The following is a 19,788-nucleotide window of genomic DNA, read 5'->3' as shown; positions in this document are numbered from 1 at the left end:
ACTGGTATCTCATTATATCGCGGTACTTATTTTTTGCTTGAAAAAGTCATTCCAAATTCTTACTTTAACTTTTCATCAAACGCTATTCATAAACCTAACAATAACCTAACTTTTCGTTGCTTATTATTTCCCAAGCTTGCTTCGTTAAATTTGTGGTCTATTTTAAAACAGGAAGTCTTATTTACCTCATAAATTGGAGGGTCTCATTGTATCGCGGTTCTGAAAACATGGAAGCCTGGCGCTGTCACAAAGAACAATATTTATTTTTAAATCTACGATGTAAATCTTCATGAAAACTAAAAAAATAATACAAATTTAAGACTTTCAAAATATGAACTTCATTATGGGATTTACTAGGATATACATTTAATGGTCTAAATAAAATAAAAACGGGAATTGAAATCTGTAAAATTCCGTTTTATCTAAATAAAAAAAATTCAAACGGATGTTCCATGATTTTTAATCATCACAAAAGTCAACATTCAGACGGCAGATAGATAGTCCATCAACAAAAAGGATATGAGCTATATATCATAATTTTTGGAATATACCACGATACAATGGAACCCGCGATATAATGAGAATTGACGATACAAGGTTATAATGTAATTATACTTCAGATTTTGAATAAAATCCAGGATTATATATGAATAATTATATTATTGCCCCCCTCCTAAAAACGTTTGGATATTTTTAAGCAATATGTCGATCGGTTGGCCGATCTGTCTGTTGGTTCGTAGACCAAGTGTTGTCCGATCAATTTATTCGACTGACATAAAACTTGGTACACTGATTCATCATAAGGAGTACCGGTACATTGTTTATGAACCCTTTGCTTGACAGACATAAAACTTTACATACTGATTCTAAAGATTTTGATTTTGAGGTCGCGAGGTCAAAAGTCAAACAATCAAGAATAAGAATGGTACAATGGTTCCCCTAGGGAGTAGATGACCCCTGTTGATTTGGACGTCATAACGTCAAAGGTCAAAGGCAAATTAGACATAGGAACATATTGTCCCGTCAATATCTTGTGAACCTTATCCTTGACAGAAATCAAACTTTGTAAAATGATATCCTCTGAAATGCATAGAACCCCTAATAATATCATGGTTTGATAAAGATCAAATTATGTTTTCTCCTGCCTTGTAGTTACCCATTTGTTTACTACTATTACAGACAATGAATTCAAAATGACCCTTTTTGATATTGCTACATGGAGTAGGGTTGCATAGATATTTGTAAAACATTTCTTTTTTCTTGCTAAAAATGTTTTATTTTGTAATTGGTCTAGCATCTTCTCCAGGGTGGGCATCTTCGGTTTAACTTTTCTGTTTTCACTCAAATGATCTATTAGTTTTTTATGTACAGAATAATACCATCGGCAAACATAGTTGTATTGTACAGCTCAAAATCATAACATCAAAATTAATATCAGGAAATTATTAAATAAATTCAAAGACTCTTAAAAATCGATTTAATAAATACCATTGTATCGATTTCCACAATTATAGGCTTTTAAATGCATTCCTGAATGTTTAAGCACAGTCTTGGATTGGCTCTTTTTTCAGTATAACTCCATTTGACATCTCACTAAAATTGCTTCCGGGAAGTTTTATGCAGCAATTATGTTTCATATTTCATATATATATACACACACACACACACACACACACACACACACACACACACACACACACATATATATATATATATATATATATATATATATATATATATATATATATATATATATATATATATATATATATATATATATATATATATAAAGCACTAAAAACCAACAACACTGTATATCCTAAGTGTCGGATCTACTAAGCAGATACAAGGTCACGGATGGAAAGGACAAAGAAAAAAGATAAGAAGTCATAAAAACAAAGGAAATAGAGAAACGAAAACAACTAGCACTACTACTAAACTACCAAACACTTAATATTTACTGTATTACATGTTTAATTTGAAGTTTATAAACAACTGTGAACAAAGAAATCCGGAGCGCTATGAATTGCGTCCGATCTATCGGGTGTACTCTGGGTAAGTGCGTATGGAAGGGAATTACCGCCATAAGTCTATTTATCTTGCTTTTATTCTTATTCTGCCTTCTTCTTTATTCTTTGTTATTATTATTACTACATGTCACTTTATTGTTTTCATATTCGTCTTTATTACATTTTACTTTGAACTTTTTTCATTCTTCATTTTGTCCTTACTTCTATGTTGCTTTATTCTTGTAAATTCGTTCTTCTTTCTTTTAAATTGATACAGTTTCTTTAAAAGATAATTATGATAATTTCTATTACAAATGTAAATTCATTCACGCAAACCATGAAGCACATTCAACGAAGACGAATACAAGTAGTGTGAATTTAATGCGGCATTATAACGCTAGGAGGCAGGGTGTTCGCTGCGAGTGTTGGTAAAATTAGGTACGCAAACCCGGGCCGGGGTTATTCGTGATTTTTCAATTTTCTGCCTTAATACTTTATCAATCGAACCCTTTCAAGTTATCTTAGATATAGGTTTATTTGTATACGCGTTAAATTGCCCCGAAATGCTCAATATCTTAGATTTTCTAGAAGATATTTGATTTCCAAGTTGGTAAAATGGGAAGGCAGTATCAAGCTGGCATTTTAAGTGTTTTTTTTTTTTTTTTTTTGTTTTTTTTTTTTTACTAAAAGCTAATAAATTTATAAATTATTCTGGTGTTAAACATTATATGTTAACTATTTATAAGCATTTCTTCTTTCAAATGTGTTTTTGTTGCTTTAAATAACATGTTTTAAGAAAATCTGGGTCATTAAAACCGGACCAATGAGGAAAACTCCAAAATAATTGTGTATTTTCTGTCACCTGAAAAATATAACTCTATTCAAGTTTTTTGTTGGATGATTGAATTTCAGTTTTATTGATATAAAAAATATTAAATATTTTGATAATTACTAGTATACCCAAATTACCCTTATAAATTGAGTTGTTTTTCAGGACCCCTATATATTCTTCCACTGAACTGACATTTCTTTCTTTCAGAATAATAACTGTTCATGCGCATTCGCCTGATTCTGGGGACCGGGGCTAGTCTGGTTTCGGTCAACCCATAATGCTCTGCAAAGTAGTGCGGAACGTCATGGGTAGGCGTGGCCGGCACCAGGCTAGACCGGGGCATACTAGAAACTTCCCCCGGTTTTTATGAAAATATGTATTTTTTTTTGTATAGAAATAGCACTTTTCAATAAAGAAGTAAATATCTCTAGTAAGCACACAGTGTTTGACATTAGAATAACTCAAAAAATTATTTTGTCGATGTCTCGTTTGGCAAAAAATGCGTAAAATGTCGGCTTGATATTGCCTACCCATCTTAGCAAATTGGAAATAAAAAATCGCCAAAAATAATCTAAAATATTGAGATTTTCAAAATATAAATACATGAATATAAATATTGGCAATTTTTATAGCGAATACAGATAAAACTTAGAGACGTAGCATTGATTTTGAAAGGGGCAGGCAAAGAAAAAAAATAACTTACCTAAAAATCTTGACAAGCAAAAAACAAACATACAAACAAACAAACAAAAAAAGAGGAAAATTCTTCAAACTCGAAAATTTTATTGGTGGTGGGGTGGGGTGGGGTGGGTGGGGTCCAACTTCTTTCAATACCAAATTTTACTCATACATCACTACGTACATTGCCCTTATTTGACTAAACTGCAACAAAAAGTCGGAGGGGGGGGGGGAATCAGACTTTCATTGAACATTTTCAGTAGTAAAAAGTTATGGCTAGAAAAATGTTTGGTGGCCAGCCCCTCCCCCCCCCCCCCCCACTGCTATCGGTGTCATATAGTAAGACTTCCCCCATAGTGAGTCCTCCCCCGGAAGTCTGGCTATATAGTGAGACTTCCTCTGGGGGGGGGGGGGCAATGACTATATAATGAGCCTTCCGCCCTAAACGACCATAGTGAGACTCCCCCTTCCGTGTTTGGTTTGGATTTTATTTACATCGACGATGTATATATTGCATATTTAGGTAATGATCTTATATATATATATATATATATATATATATATATATATATATATATATATATATATATATATATATATATATATAAGATGTATAGTTTCAAGTGAATCAATATAAAAGTGCGCATTAAAAATTTATCGTGCACAGCAGATTATTGTATTGTTCCGAGACGATTCTTATCAAAAGAAAAAAGACATAATTAGTTTAACAGTAAAGAGGTCATTACCCGTAGAAACGTGCAGTTTACCTATGTTTACCTGCATGGTTAAGATGTTTTAATTATAAAAAGCACTATTAAAATGTTTTAATTATTTATTCATAGATTTATTTATTCATTCATAGAGGATGGAGAACTTTTATCCAAATACTGAAAACGTTAGTTTAAAAACATTGTTTTACAATAAAAAAAATAATCGGAAACTTAATTAAAGGGGGAAGTTTCGCTATGAAGGGGGAAGACTGACTATATAGTGAGACTTTCCCCCGGAAGACTGGATATATAGTGAGACTTCCCCTGGAGAAGTCTCACTATATAGCTAGTCTTCCGGGCGAAGTCTTACCATCTAGCCAGCCTTCAGGGGGAACGACACCAGGTACATGCCTGAACCTATAACATACATCATTTGAAAATTTGGGTTCGATTGATAAAGTATTAAGGCAGAAAATTGAAAAATCACGAATAACCCCGGCCCGGGTTTGCGTACCTAATTTTACCAACACTCGCAGCGAACACCCTGCCTCCTAGCGTTATAATGCCGCATTAAATTCAAACTACTTGCATTCGTCTTCGTTGAATGCGCTTCATGGTTTGCGTGAATGAATTAACATTTGTAATAGAAATTATCATAATTATTTATTAAAGAAACTGTTTCAATTTAAAAGAAAAAAGAACGTATTTACAAGAATAAAGCAACATAGAAGTAAGGACAAAATGAAGAATGAAAAAAGTTCAAAGTAAAATGTAATAAAGACGAATATGAAAACAATAAAGTGACATATAGTTACAATAATAACAAAGAATAAAGAAGTAGGCAGAATAAGAATAAAAGCAAGATAAATAGACTTTTGGCGGTAATTCCCTTCCATAAGTGAGACTTACATAATTGAACGAATTAATTATCGCTAATTAATTACGACCAATCAGTAAATCGTACATTGTCTTATTCTCTCAAAATAGCGTAACTATACATGATAAAAAGAAATTAAAGATAATAAGGAAGAGCAATTTTAAAATATGAATTTGGATATATTATAAATTTGGAAATCTGATAAAAGAAATAAACAAAAATGTAAGCTGTAAATATTTGGGTAGGTTGTTCCAGAATTGCTAATGCGAATTAACGGTAAAGTTTACACTATATAGAGAGAATGAACTTGTTTGTTAGAATCCGGGATTGGGTCTAGTTCACGTTCATCCTGGTGAAGTCATTAAGTTTGTTAATACCATTAGGGCGGAATGACTTCAGCCTGTGCATCCAGAACTTTTCCTTGCCTTTTCTCTGAGCGTCTGTGCATCTTGGATTATGGTCAATAACCACTACTGTCATGTCCTCTCATTTGTGACCTTCAAGGTTGAAATGTTCCCCCACGGGTTCATTGAGTTTTTTGGTCCTAATGGTAGAACGGTGATTATTGACTCTCCTGCGGAGATCTCCTGTTTCACCAACATACTGTTTGGAGCAAACTTTGCAACTGATGAGATAAATGCAGTTGTCTGTTTGACAGGACAAATTCCCTAGTATTTTGTAGCTGCGGCCTGTAACGGGGCTGTTAAAGCTGTCTGTGTCAGAGTTGTGCTTACAGAGAAGACATCTTCTGTCAGAGCAAGTTTTTAAGCCCCCTTTAGGTAATGGATTGTCCAATCTGGTTCTTACTACCATGTCCTTTAGGTTCCTCGGGCGTCTGATGCAGCCAATGGGGGCTCCTTAAAGACCTCTGCCATTCGTTTATTTGAGTGGAGAATTGGCAGATTCTTTTGAAGGATACCGCTGAGGTTCTTAAGGACGAGATGGTATGTGGTTACCAGAGGGACGCTGCCGCTATTGTCTTTTTCCTTGTAGCGTAATAGGTTTTGCCTGTCATGTCCCGCCATTTGCGTTTCATTGACGATACAGAGATGAAGTGGGTGGAATGTCGTGAGAGCCTCGAGGCATTCATTTCGTTTGCCAACACCTTTCATCAGTCTATCAAATTTACAGTAGACGTATCTAATTCGAAAAACATATTCCTAGATACTACATCTACCCTGACTGATGGTGAAATCGAGTTCAGTCTCCACACGAAACCCACAGATTCCCATCTGTATCTTATGCCAACTAGCTATCATCCCCCACACACATTTAAGGGTGTGCCTAAGGGTCTAGCCACCAGAATTCGGCGCATCTGTTCATCCCCTGCCTTATATCAAGAACAAAGCGGTCTCCTTAAGTCCCACTTATGCAAGAGAGGCTACAATGCCCGCACCGTACAAACTGCTATTGATGAGATGGCGGGACATGACAGGCAAAACCTATTACGCTACAAGGAAAAAGACAATAGCGGCAGGGTCCCTCTGGTAACCACATACCATCCCGTCCTTAAGAACCTCAGCGGTATCCTTCAAAAGAATCTGCCAATTCTCCACTCAAATAAACGAATGGCAGAGGTCTTTAAGGAGCCCCCATTGGCTGCATCAGACGCCCGAGGAACCTAAAGGACATGGTAGTAAGAACCAGATTGGACAATCCATTACCTAAAGGGGGCTTAAAAACTTGCTCTGACAGAAGATGTCTTCTCTGTAAGCACAACTCTGACACAGACAGCTTTAACAGCCCCGTTACAGGCCGCAGCTACAAAATACTAGGGAATTTGTCCTGTCAAACAGACAACTGCATTTATCTCATCAGTTGCAAAGTTTGCTCCAAACAGTATGTTGGTGAAACAGGAGATCTCCGCAGGAGAGTCAATAATCACCGTTCTACCATTAGGACCAAAAAACTCAATGAACCCGTGGGGGAACATTTCAACCTTGAAGGTCACAAATGGGAGGACATGACAGTAGTGGTTATTGACCATAATCCAAGATGCACAGACGCTCAGAGAAAAGGCAAGGAAAAGTTTTGGATGCACAGGCTGAAGTCATTCCGCCCTAATGGTATTAACAAACTTAATGACTTCACCAGGATGAACGTGAACTAGACCCAATCCCGGATTCTAACAAACAAGTTCATTCTCTCTATATAGTGTAAACTTTACCGTTAATTCGCATTAGCAATTCTGGAACAACTTACCCAAATATTTACAGCTTACATTTTTGTTTATTTCTTTTATCAGATTTCCAAATTTATAATATATCCAAATTCATATTTTAAAATTGCTCTTCCTTATTATCTTTAATTTCTTTTTATCATGTATAGTTACGCTATTTTGAGAGAATAAGACAATGTACGATTTACTGATTGGTCGTAATTAATTAGCGATAATTAATTCGTTCAATTATGTAAGTCGCACTTACCCAGAGTACACCCGATAGATCGGACGCAATTCATAGCGCTCCGAATTTCTTTGTTCACAGTTGTTTATAAACTTCAAATTAAACATGTAATACAGTAAATATTTAGTGTTTGATAGTTTAGTAGTAGTGCTAGTTGTTTTTGTTTCTCTATTTCCTTTGTTTTTATGACTTCTTATCTTTTTTCTTTGTCCTGAGGAAGGGACAGGTCGTCCCGAAAATTTGACAATTATTATTGTTCGTGTCGTTGGTCATTTTTGGTGCTTTATATATATATATATATATATATATATATATATATATATATATATATATATATATATATATATATATATATATATATATATATATATATATATATATATATATATATATATATATATATATATATATATATATATATATATATGGACCTATTTTGGTTCTAAATGATGTAAATATCAAATTTACATATATATCAAAATATCAAAATTATATATATATATATATATATATATATATATATATATATATATATATATATATATATATATATATATATATATATATATATATATATATATATATATATATATATATATATATATGGACCTATTTTGGTTCTAAATGATGCAAATATCAAATTTCTAAGATATTAAAAATTGTAAACTTTTATGATGTTCAAAATTCTATCTTTTTGCAATCATCCTAAATCTTACAACTTTTTATCACTTTATAGTACATTATTGTAAAACTTTGAAATAAAATTAAAATCTATGCGGTTAAACGTGTTTATTTTACTTATAAAAACATGACTAAAGTTGTAATTTTCATGGTCTTTGAAAAAATAATGTTTGTATCATCTGTCCTTAGTTCTGCATTCTTCCCATTACACTTATGTTCCACAATCTATATATAATACTGACCAGCGACTAACTAACAGTATCCATTTACGTACAAAGCCAAAGAATTCTTCATTGACATAGTTTTCAAAGAACATGTTGCTCAATATATCCCAGTGAATTCGAAACAAAAGTTACCACAGAGTCTGCAACTTTTTTTTCATATTTGGATGTTTTACTGACTATAGACGATAAAGGCCAACTAGCAACTAAATTGTTAGACAAACGAGATGACTTCGGCTTTTCTATCGGTAACTTTCCCTTTTTAAGTAGTATTATTCCGCTATCACCTGCATATGGCAGGTCTCCCAACTTACTCGATACTCAATAGCTCGAGGCAGGCTAATGACTGATAACTTGATGTTACTGGGATTTCAACGACATTATTCAAAGTCAGCATTTCGTTAATTCTGTGGTCGTTATAATGACCTTGTTAGCAATATAACCTACCGTTAGATCGTATTTTGGCTGAGGTGTTTCATACCAATTTTTAGGCCTTTGTTTCTATACGAAAAATGACGAAATATTCCGTCATAGGACTCACGGCCGTTGTGACCGATCGACAGGGGATGCTTACTCCTCCTAGGCACCCACCTCTGATAGCACCTCTGGAATTTCCAGGGAGCGTGTTTTGTGCCCTTGTCACAGATTTGTATTGTTTGCAGATTTTTTGAGATCGATCAATGTTCGTAATCTTTATCCTTTATCTTTATCCTTTTCATTGGTATAAAACAAAAAGATGATTTATATTGAATAATTACTGATCGAAAAAAAAATCATTTTCACAAAAACAGTTAGGACAAGTCGTTGTCGAACGCAAAGTTTTTAATGAATGCGTTTATATGGTCGTTATAATGACCTTGTTAACAAATGTAACCTATCATCGGGTCGTATTTGTAAGGCCTAAGTTTTTATTCTAAATCTGACTACAGAATGTTCCCTCTACCTGATCAATACATAGGGCTCACGGCGGGTGCAACCGATCAACACGGTATGATTATTCCTCCTAGGCACCTGATCCCACCTCTGGATTTTCCAGGGATCCCTGTATTATGCCCCCTTCACAGATTTGTATTTTGGGGGATTTTTTTGAAATCGATAAATGTTCGTTATTTTCACCTTCTTCATAACACAGTTTCTGTTGTGAGTTAGTACACACACAAAACTGAGTACTTCTAATTTTGGAATTTACCACTGAAATCCAGATATAGATTTTGACATTTATTCTGTGTCTCCGTATACAAAACCAGTGGAGCATAACCCCCACCCAACCCCCCAACCCCCCACACACACACGCAAGAAAAAATAATAAAATGGAAAAATTCTAATTGTAGGACAAATTCTAGGTAAATTAATCCACTGCAAGAGTCAAGGAGCCCCTTGGGTTTTATATCAGAAATAAACATGCATGTACATTTTGTACTTAAAATGTAATGTAATATTCATACTTGATATTATTTTTATTTCTGCAAAAGGGAATTGTATTTTTTGGTTTGATTTTAATTAAACAGATAACATATAAATTGTACCATGTAATTTACAAATTCAACTTATCGAAGTTAACTAATAAGTTGCCGAAAAAAACTTATGTCATAACACATATTAAAAATGTTAAAAATATCTTAACATAAAAGTGTTTAACAAAACTTAAAAATGAACTCATATCACATGTACTTTACTCTTCTTGCAGTGTTCTTTCTGATTTTTTTTTCTGTGCAATCATTTTTCATACTGTTGATTACAAACTGGCCCCAATTTGAAAATGAAACTTAATGTTTTTATATGTTTTGTCTTGTTATTTGCAATATATAATTAAAGTTTAATTTACGTTTTGCTCGTATTCTTTTTCTGGTTTAAAGCATTTATTGAACATGCGTTATACATTATACTCGTTTTTACACACAGTAAACATAAATTTACAGAATATGTTGAAATTAAGAAATAGTTTTATCTTTTCTAAAATTGGCATGTATCCTTTGATTTAAAAAAAAAAATTCTAATTCAAAAAGGTAACATTGAGAATTTTTTTTTTTTTGAAAAGTTTAAAAAGTCAAAAATTTAAATCAGTTTCACGCAATGTAAAGGGATGCAAACTTTAATCAGAAACCATGGTATCGTCCCTATCTATTACAAGAATCTTAGATCTTCTTAGATACATGTAACTTTTATTTTACTGAAACTTTGTTAATCTCTCACAATATTGAAGAGGGTCATTGGCTTCTCTTGATCAAGAAACATGTCTATATAATTCCATGAGCTCAATCGCTGACTGAAACCTATAGTAAGCTAATAAAGGGTACAACATCATGGCAATGGATTTGAAAATAGTATGTCTTAAGACATGATCGTTTGACATATCCCACAATCCATAAAGAAAGTCGTTAAACCAGATTGATATATTATTACAGGCAAGGATTACCACCAATTGTTTAATGTTATTAATGGTTGATATTTCATTTCCGATAAGTACTATTCTTCTGCCGAATAGAATTAAGGTAACTTGATATAGTATTGATAAAATACTAATAACTATAAGTGTTGTCAAAAGCGAATCAATTTCCGGTTGGAGACATATTTGAATTGCAGCATACGACACCACACCCATCCCACTGAACAAAAGTACGGTTTCATTCGCATTAAGTGACACATTCTTTACATACAGTTTCAGCTTTTTGAATATTAGGTAGTTAATAACTAAAATGCATACAAAGGTTATTGTTTTTCGAACCAGCAATAACCTAAGCCATATTCGGTTTTGAGTTGTGCTATCAGGATACACCATATTCAGAGGAGCACAAACCAAAATAGGAACGTTCATCAAAACAACTATTGTTACTATTTTTATCAGCTGTTGGGGGGTGTTCCATGAGGATTGCATGCCTAGAATGATCCATCTGTTGAAGAGTCGTTCGTTGTCTCGATTCATACTAAAAGCAAGGGTGATTGCCAAGGCAGAAAACTGCAGAGCGATCGGAGTCCTAAATGAATTAGATGCCATAATAAGATTTTTTACCTCATTCGTACTGTATCCAGTACAGTTAATAGTGGCTGTGTTGTTACTGTCAAATATAAGGTCCTTGTTTTTTTTAACACCAAGTGTCATTAAAACCAACAAATCGGTAAAGTTCGCAAGTGCAATAAGAGATGCAACATATTTGACTGCTGTTCTGTTTATCAACGTGTATCTACCCACATAAAAGAAAAAACTCAGTTGCAGAAGAATAGATAATATGCTTGTAAAACACTCTGCTGCTACGATACTTGTTAATTCCAGTGAAATTAAATCTTTGCATTTTAAATAGAATGTGACATAAATCACAGTGAAAACAATTTTAGCAAATCCAAAAACGAATAAGAATCCCAGTTTGATTTTAGTAATTGATGAAAAATGCTTTTCACTGATCCATTCTCTTTCATTTCGATGAATTGACACAAAGGCAAAGACTAGAGCCATTGCTCCTAGAAATCTAGCTATTATATTAATACCGACGACAATATTAACAGCTTCGATGTCAGATTCGTCTCTCTGTCCATACACAACAATAGGAACCACCAATATGCCCAGCACAAAGGACATCAATAAGTAAGATCCCATCTCACCGTCCTGCTCTCCGCCGCCGGTGGAATCAAGATGGCAGTGGATGCCATCATCTTCCTTCTCCATTTTATTTAATGTCTCACAGAATGTCTTGTTTCCGTTTCATTATGGATCGAATATACATTTTTTAGGTATAAGATAAAATATTCTTTAAAATTTCAACAAACTCTACTTTTCAATGTTTTATTCTGGATTTATTTATTAACAATGGTCATAAGGAAGTTGTTGACATATCAAAAAAATATATATTTTACATGTAGAGGTTCCTGATTACACAGCTCTGTTACAGAGCAGACCCAAAATGAATTCATTAAATTTAAGGGGAAGAAGGACCTTGAGCTGAAAAAATACTTGTCATTCAATTTTTTTCATATTTTGTATATTTCTAATTAAGTATGTCCCACATATCTTAAAGCAGTTATATCATTAGGTTTCTTACCTAATTTTAGAGGTATTGATTGACAAATACAATGCCCTACAGTATCAAAGTGGATTTTAATTCTCCATGTTTCCGGGCTCATTACTCTGTTCATAATGGGATTTTCTAAGCATATATAAAAAAATATGTAAGTGGACAGGTATCTTTTAAAATATATCAGAGTATGAATAGGATTTAAAAGTCGGAAAAGCAAGTGTCTTCTACTATACTGCATCTGGTTAGGGAAAATTACGTACTTTTTAAGATAACTTAAACAACAAAAAATGTAATTTACAAAAAATTCTATCATTCAATATTTTTAGATTTAAGTTGGAAAGCAAGTCCTTCGAGTTACTGATTAACTGTAAAAATTTCGAATGGTGAAGCTGACCTAAATATTGCACAGGACATCGTTAAAGAGGACATAAGCATGACAAAAACCTGTCATGTTTACATTTCTCGAGTACGGGAAAAACTAACTATAACGTCACACGTAAGCTAAATAAGCGAAATAAGATATACCTACATAAGATTTCCAAAATCAGCCATGCAAAAATAATTTCTGGTTTCCCCGTTTCTCAAAATATTTCATCATATACTGATTATGATTATTTTTACATAATAATACCGCCCCTGTATTCACCGAGTATGATCTTGTTGTACTAACAGATCATGTATGACGTCACCGACGTGTTGGACGCGCAGTTCAAGGAAACAGAGGAGTGGATCAATCTTTTTTATAATTTGTTAATGTTTACAAGAATTTTAAAACTTTTTATTTTTTATACAATATAGTATGTAAAGTAAAAAAAATGTCAAAAATTTATACAAGAACTGATGCTTTACACGTTTTGCACATATATAAACAGAGACTATGACGTAGTGAAACAGAGTCATGTGACCATGTGTCCTTCATCCCCTTAAGTAGTGAGTGGGAACAGTGGTATGAGAGGTTTGATAAGGTTGCAGATGCACGGCACAGGTGTTGTAACCATGTTCCTAGCCGTGCCAGTTTGGTAGGTTGAGAGAAAGAGAGTGAGGAGCATAATTTTATGATTTATAAGCTTGCAATTATTGTAAGTCGCCTACGTGACGCAGTGCTCTAGAGTCTTGGAGTAAGCAGTTGATCCTTACGTCGCGGGCTCGAATCCCACTGCGAGACGTGGACACCGATTCTTCGGATGAGACTGGTCCCGTGTCGCAGTAAGTGTTGGAAAAGGAAGACCCCTTTCTGCTAAAAGGCCGTAGGTACCGAGTACAGGTCTAAATTGGCAACCCTCCACCAGCAAGTGGTGGCGTTTTAATATGAGTGAAAAAAATCTTGAAGGGACGTTAAATAAACAAACAAAGAAACAAACAATTTTGGTTGCATTTTGTTCTGTTTGATGAACGCCTGAAAGATGAGAGAGAGCTATATGAATTTTAAGAGATTTGGCATGGTTATGTCTTGAGAGCTCATGGAAAAGAGAAAAAGAATTACTTTGGATGTAAATGAAATTGGATGTTTTCATATTGTGAATACTGTCCTATACTGTGCGTTGTAGGTTTGCCAGATAAAGTGTAAATGAAAAAAGACAGGAAGTAATCCGAACACATTTGCAACACATTTGGATTAAATTGCTTTCACTGCAATTTCAAAACATTTTGGAAGTCAAAGTTTTTTGCAATACCGATTTAAGCTCTTTTTCATATTTTGTGTATCCTACATCCTACATGAACCTACAGCAAATTTGAGAAGAATTTCATGCCAGAACTCAATTAATATCCAAATGTAAGGTTATTCTGTTAAATGTTTTAAAAACGTCTAAAACATCAAGACTTATAGAAAGATATGAAAGCAGCATAGGAATGATTTACCCACAGGAAGTTTTTTCCAAGCTATTAAAGTTTTGTACTTGCTGGTGTCAGATAGAGTTGATTGTCTATCTCAACTTAACTACTCAATTTAAACCATTTACAGCACCTGCATAATTTATTTTGCTCCATTTTAAGATAAATACTGAGTATAATGAGTTTTTGCTGAGATTGACTTAGATATACTGCTATTTTAGATTGAAAGATATGTTAATGAACATTTCTCTTACCTTGTAATTTTTTGGGGGGAAAAACTACTATGAGGGTAGTCAGAATTGACATATAATTACAAACAGTTTCGTTTAACTCTTTCTTCTTCACTAATTTCTTTTTTCTTTTCATTTCTCTTTTTCTTTTTTATTATTTTTATTTTTGATAATTCAGATACAAATTTTATAAACTTTAGTTATAATAAGATTAGGCAGATTAAGGATATCGAGATGATAATCAAATAAAATCAAACACGCTATATGCAAATCGTGGGCTTCTCAATTGCCTCTGACAGTGTGTAATGTAATGTTCAAATTAAACAAAAATCACTATCACTACCCATTTCCCCTTATATCATTTATTAGTTCTTCGCGATAGGCCAGGCGTTGGGAATTGTTATTTTTCTAAGGTGATTAAAATAATCGCAAAAAGAATATTAGGTTGGGTTAATGCAAGGAATCTAAAATATAAAAGTTGTAATAACGAGATTACCCCCTCCCCCGAACAAACACGCAGTTTCGCGTTTGGAATTTTTCGTTTTTATGTAAATATTTAATTCTTCAAACTTGCTACGATAAAAGTATTTAATACCATGAACTTATATCAAGCAAAAATCGGTTACTTTGTGGAATGGTTAACATGGTTACATTACCTAGCTAATATGTGAAAAACAGCATTTTTGACACGTTTAGAGTTCCATAATTTACGTTTGCAGCAATGCAGAAAGCTCTCTCTCTCTCTCTCTCTCTCTCTCTCTCTCTCTCTGCATGTTACAATTTAGTATTATCATACTTCATGCATCCCTATTCATTTTCAATAGAAATTGAGGGACCTATCTAGGAATTTTTCCGGAGGGGGATGTGGATGAAGGGGTGGGGTGAGGGACAACAACTCTTAAAAACGATCTCAGATTTTTTCTAGCTAGCGAAAAATAGGCCTGTGTTTAATAAAGATTCTAAACACTTAAAAGCCCCCCCTCTCTCTGTGTGTGTGTGTGTGTGAGGGTGTGTGTGTTTGTGTGTGAGGGTGTGTTTTATATCGTAATTAAGATTTATTATCTGTACACACGCCTGAGTATCTCGTTCGTACGACTTAGTGTCTCGTGTGTACGATAAATCTAAAAATAATACTACTCGCATCAATATGCTTCCATAAGTCCCAACTGATCGAAAATATCAACGTTCCGCTAAAGAATGATTTTTAATGAATTCATTTACGTCAAATTGTAGACCGAGTACGTCATTATCTGCGTACCTGATATGGCAGTGCACTGGTATACAAAGCGCGGATAATATCCTCTGGATAAAAGGGTAAAACTCTGATTAACCTAAGTATGTATTAAACCAACTAATTCTTTGTAAGTGTATATGGTCAACATAAGTCATGACGACTGTTATATTTCTATTCATTTATTTTTTTCTTAAGCCATTATCAAGAAATATGACGGTACAACTCCATGAGCTCCATTGCCGACTGAAATCTGTAATAGGCAATTAAAGGATAAAGTATCATAGCAATGTACTTAAAAAGACTATCTCTTAGCACATTGTCGTTGGCCATGTCCCATAATCCATACAGAAAATCATTAAACCATACAGAGATATTGCTGCAGACCAGGATCACTACCAGTTGTTGTATTACATGGATGTCGGATATTTCATTTCCAATGAGAATCATTCTCCTGCCGAATAAAATTATGGTTACTTGGTAAAGAATGGAAAGTAGACTAATGCTTGCAATCGAAGTTAAAAGTCCGTTGATTTCCTCTTGATAAAACATTTGTATTGCCAAATAGGAGACCACACCCACGGTACTGACTAGAAGCACAGTTTCGTTTGCATTCAGTGCCACATTTTTTATACGCAGTTTTAGTTTCTTAAATATTTTGTAATTAATTCCTAATAAACATGCAAAAATTGCTGTCTTTTGCGTATAAACTAAGCTTAGCCATATTAGGGATTGTGTTTTGCTATCTGGAAACACTAACTTGAAAGGAGCACAAACCAAAAGAGGAACATTTATTATAACCGCCACTATAATAATTTTCACTAAACACTTTGGAGTTTTCCAAGAGAACTGTAGGCAAAGTTTGTCTGAGTTGTTGAAAAGATTTTCGGTGTCTGGTTTCATGCTGAACGCAAGAGTTATTGCCAAAATTGAAAACTGCACTCCAATCGGAGCTCTGAACTCATTAGATACTGATATAAGATTTTCTACAACATTTGGACTGTACCCGGTGCAGTTGACGGTAGCTGTATTGTTTTTGTCAAATATAAGGTCCTTGTTTCCATTAACACTGAGTGTCATAAAAACCAACAAATCTGTGAAGTTCCCCATTGCAATAAGTGAAGAAACATATCTAACTGTCGGTCTGCTGATGAACGAATATTGGCCAACATACATGAAAAAAATCAATTGTAAAATAATAAAAAATATGTTTGTAAAGCCTTCAGCAGCTATCACATTTGTCAATTCCGATGAAATCATTTCTCTGCATTTAAGATAAAATGTGACATAGATTACAATGAAAATAATTTTTGCTAATCCAAAAACTAATAAAAATCCCAGTTTCGTTTTGATAACAAGAGAGGAACATTTTCCACTTATCCATTCCATTTCACGATGATAAATCGAAACAAAAGCAAAAACAAGTGCCATTGCACCCACCAATCTGACCGTTATGTTAATACCGATAACAATATCGACAGCGCCAATATCAGATTCTTCTTTTCGTCCATAATTAACAATCGGTACTACCAATATACCAATCAAAAAGGAAATCAGTAGGTAAGATCCTATCTCGCTATCTTCTTCATTACGGCTAATGGAATCGGGATGAGGATGGACCTTTTCTTCTCCCATTTTACTCTGAATTGCAGAATATGATTAAAAAAAAACTTGTATATAATCTGCTGTAAATAACAACAACAAACAAACAGCCTTATCACTTATACAACAATAATTGATTAGTTATATAAGTTTTTAAGAGCTCTTTAAATGCTTGAAACTAATAATAGCAATATAAGGAAGTAGATCACAAAAGGAAAGAAGCGGAAATTAAAAACAGGAAGGTTTCCACCAAGTAAATAATGATCATATTTTTAAAAAAAATGCATGTATGATTGACAATGAAAGCATTTTATCAATACCATTCAAAAAAGTATTTAGAAAAGGTATATATTTATCCCAAAGGACAAGACAGGTAAAGATCTCTTTCTGGCTCCTGGTTTGAGGGATGTTTCTTAGAACGTTCCAATAATTCATGATTTAAAAATAACCTGTTATCATGCTTGTTACAAACTGAGTATTGATTCTAATTTATAGCATACACAGAGGACACAGAAATATTGCAAAATAGGCCATACACAGAGGACACAGAAATATCACAAAATAGGCTATTTTTCTCATTTTTATCAAATTTTTATCAATTTTAAAGCACATTTTATTTCTGAAAACACAGAGCACAAGCGTGCCTATCTACAAATTTATTCAAAGTTCAAGCACAAGTATGAGACACATTTATGTCTGAAAATCTCAGATAGGCAAACTTGTGCTCTATGTTTTAAGAGGTAAAAAGTACATCATATTTGACGTAATTTTATCAGATGTATCAGGAGGAAATTTGGTAAAATGTTCCACTTTGTCAACCTCTTGTGGCCTCCGTGTACGCTTTGAATCAGAGTGCTGCTTATGAAATAGGCATCATTTAAACTAATAGTTTTTAATTGCAAACTATAACAGTTTAGACTTTTTTAATATCAAAAAAAGGACCAAATTCAGCCATTACCATACCTTGTCTTTAGTTGTCTAATGTGAGTAATTATAATATTCTTTTCTCTGGAATTATGTATTCACTTTAAATACCTTAACGTTTGATGAATTTACATGAAACTGTGTAGAATTATGAAAAGGAAGTGTTTTTCTCTCTAATTATTTTGTCAAATCTTGGCATTATTTATATAGATTGGTTAATTGATGGATGCAATAGCCCCCTTCAAATCTATAATATCAGATTATTTTTTTTTCCTTTTAAATGTTTTTCTTTGGTTATTGGTATTCCGCTGCAAGTCGGCAACCGCTATGGGACATCATGGACCCAGCCTTACTGTTGACACTCAAACGATATTTTATTTTCTGGATAAATACCGTTAACAGATGTGATAATATTGTCAATGTTTGATAAAATTTCAATTTTATACGTAAGAAAAAATTTAGTAGGAAAAAATAGGATATTCTAGAAAATTAACTTAATATTTGTATTGCTATTATATATATATATATATATATACATATATATATATATATATATATATATATATATATATATATATATATATATATATATATATATATATATATATATATATATATATATATGTTATCTTAAACCCAATCTGGGCTTTGTGGAGGAATTTTGTCTCCCGATATAATTTATTTCAATTACATAGATCTATAGATACCTGATGTACTAGTTCAATATTCGACTCTAAGTCTAATAAACATTGGTATGAAATATGGAAGAGATAATTAAAATTTTAATTGCGACGTTCAGCTCAGCAGTTGGCAATATCTTTAACAGGTAAATATTGAAAATGAAATTTGTTTCATTAAGAAAAGATTTACTCAAAATCTAAAAGCATTCTGGTAAAAACAGAGAAACATAAACCTTTGTCTCAAAGGGTTTTTATCACGTCTCAAAATTTTTTATATGAAAAAGTTTACATGCTATTAAAATCATATATTTAAAAATCTTTGCTAGAAAATTAATATTTTTGATGTTTCAGCGATTCAAAGTTTGAAATTCTCAATATGCATATTTTGATCGCCGATGTTACGCGCCATTGCTCTGACGTCATATGTGTCAATCCTGGTCAAGCGAACTACTTATTGTGTATACAAAAGGGCTCATTTGTTGTGTCTATTAAACCTTTTAGAAAATGATTAAGTGATAACTGGATAATTGACAGGTAGTAAGGTATAATTTGTGGCTTTAGGATGCACAAATGTGCACAAGAAAGGTTTTTGGAAGAAATTTTTTTCCACCTTTCCTGGACTTGGTCGAGAGATGTTCTGCAAATGCGATGGCGTTTATCTCCATTCAGAACAATCGTTTATGCCCGATCGATCACGATTTTTTTCTGTCCTATAAAATATTTTAAGGAAAGATACGTTTTAAAAAAAATAATAAATTACAAACACGCATTTTTAAAAGTCGCACAGAATCTAGTAGGAATGTTGTGAACTTCGTAATGGCGTACGGCGCCATTGAAGAAATGTCATAGTACATGATATTCACTG

General features: G+C 33.2%; 2 protein-coding genes across 2 annotated transcripts; both read right to left on the bottom strand.

Annotated features, from left to right (window-relative positions):
- Window positions 1-10,637: 10,637 nt before the first annotated feature.
- LOC133171828 (uncharacterized) lies at window positions 10,638-12,074 on the bottom strand. The gene has a single exon (XM_061306624.1). The coding sequence runs from the start codon at window positions 12,072-12,074 to the stop codon at window positions 10,638-10,640; it is 1,437 nt and encodes a 478-aa protein (XP_061162608.1).
- A 3,847-nt stretch (window positions 12,075-15,921) lies between these two features.
- LOC133171826 (uncharacterized) lies at window positions 15,922-17,352 on the bottom strand. Its single transcript, XM_061306623.1, has one exon. The coding sequence runs from the start codon at window positions 17,350-17,352 to the stop codon at window positions 15,922-15,924; it is 1,431 nt and encodes a 476-aa protein (XP_061162607.1).
- Window positions 17,353-19,788: the final 2,436 nt, after the last annotated feature.

The sequence above is a fragment of the Saccostrea echinata genome, unplaced genomic scaffold, assembly GCF_033153115.1.
Source record: "Saccostrea echinata isolate AGI-Se365-2 ecotype Australia unplaced genomic scaffold, CSIRO_AGI_Sech_v1 ptg000054l, whole genome shotgun sequence".
Lineage (NCBI taxonomy): Eukaryota > Metazoa > Mollusca > Bivalvia > Ostreida > Ostreidae > Saccostrea > Saccostrea echinata.
The sequence above is the reverse complement of the archived record's forward strand: the minus strand, read 5'-3'. Positions and strand labels throughout refer to the sequence as shown.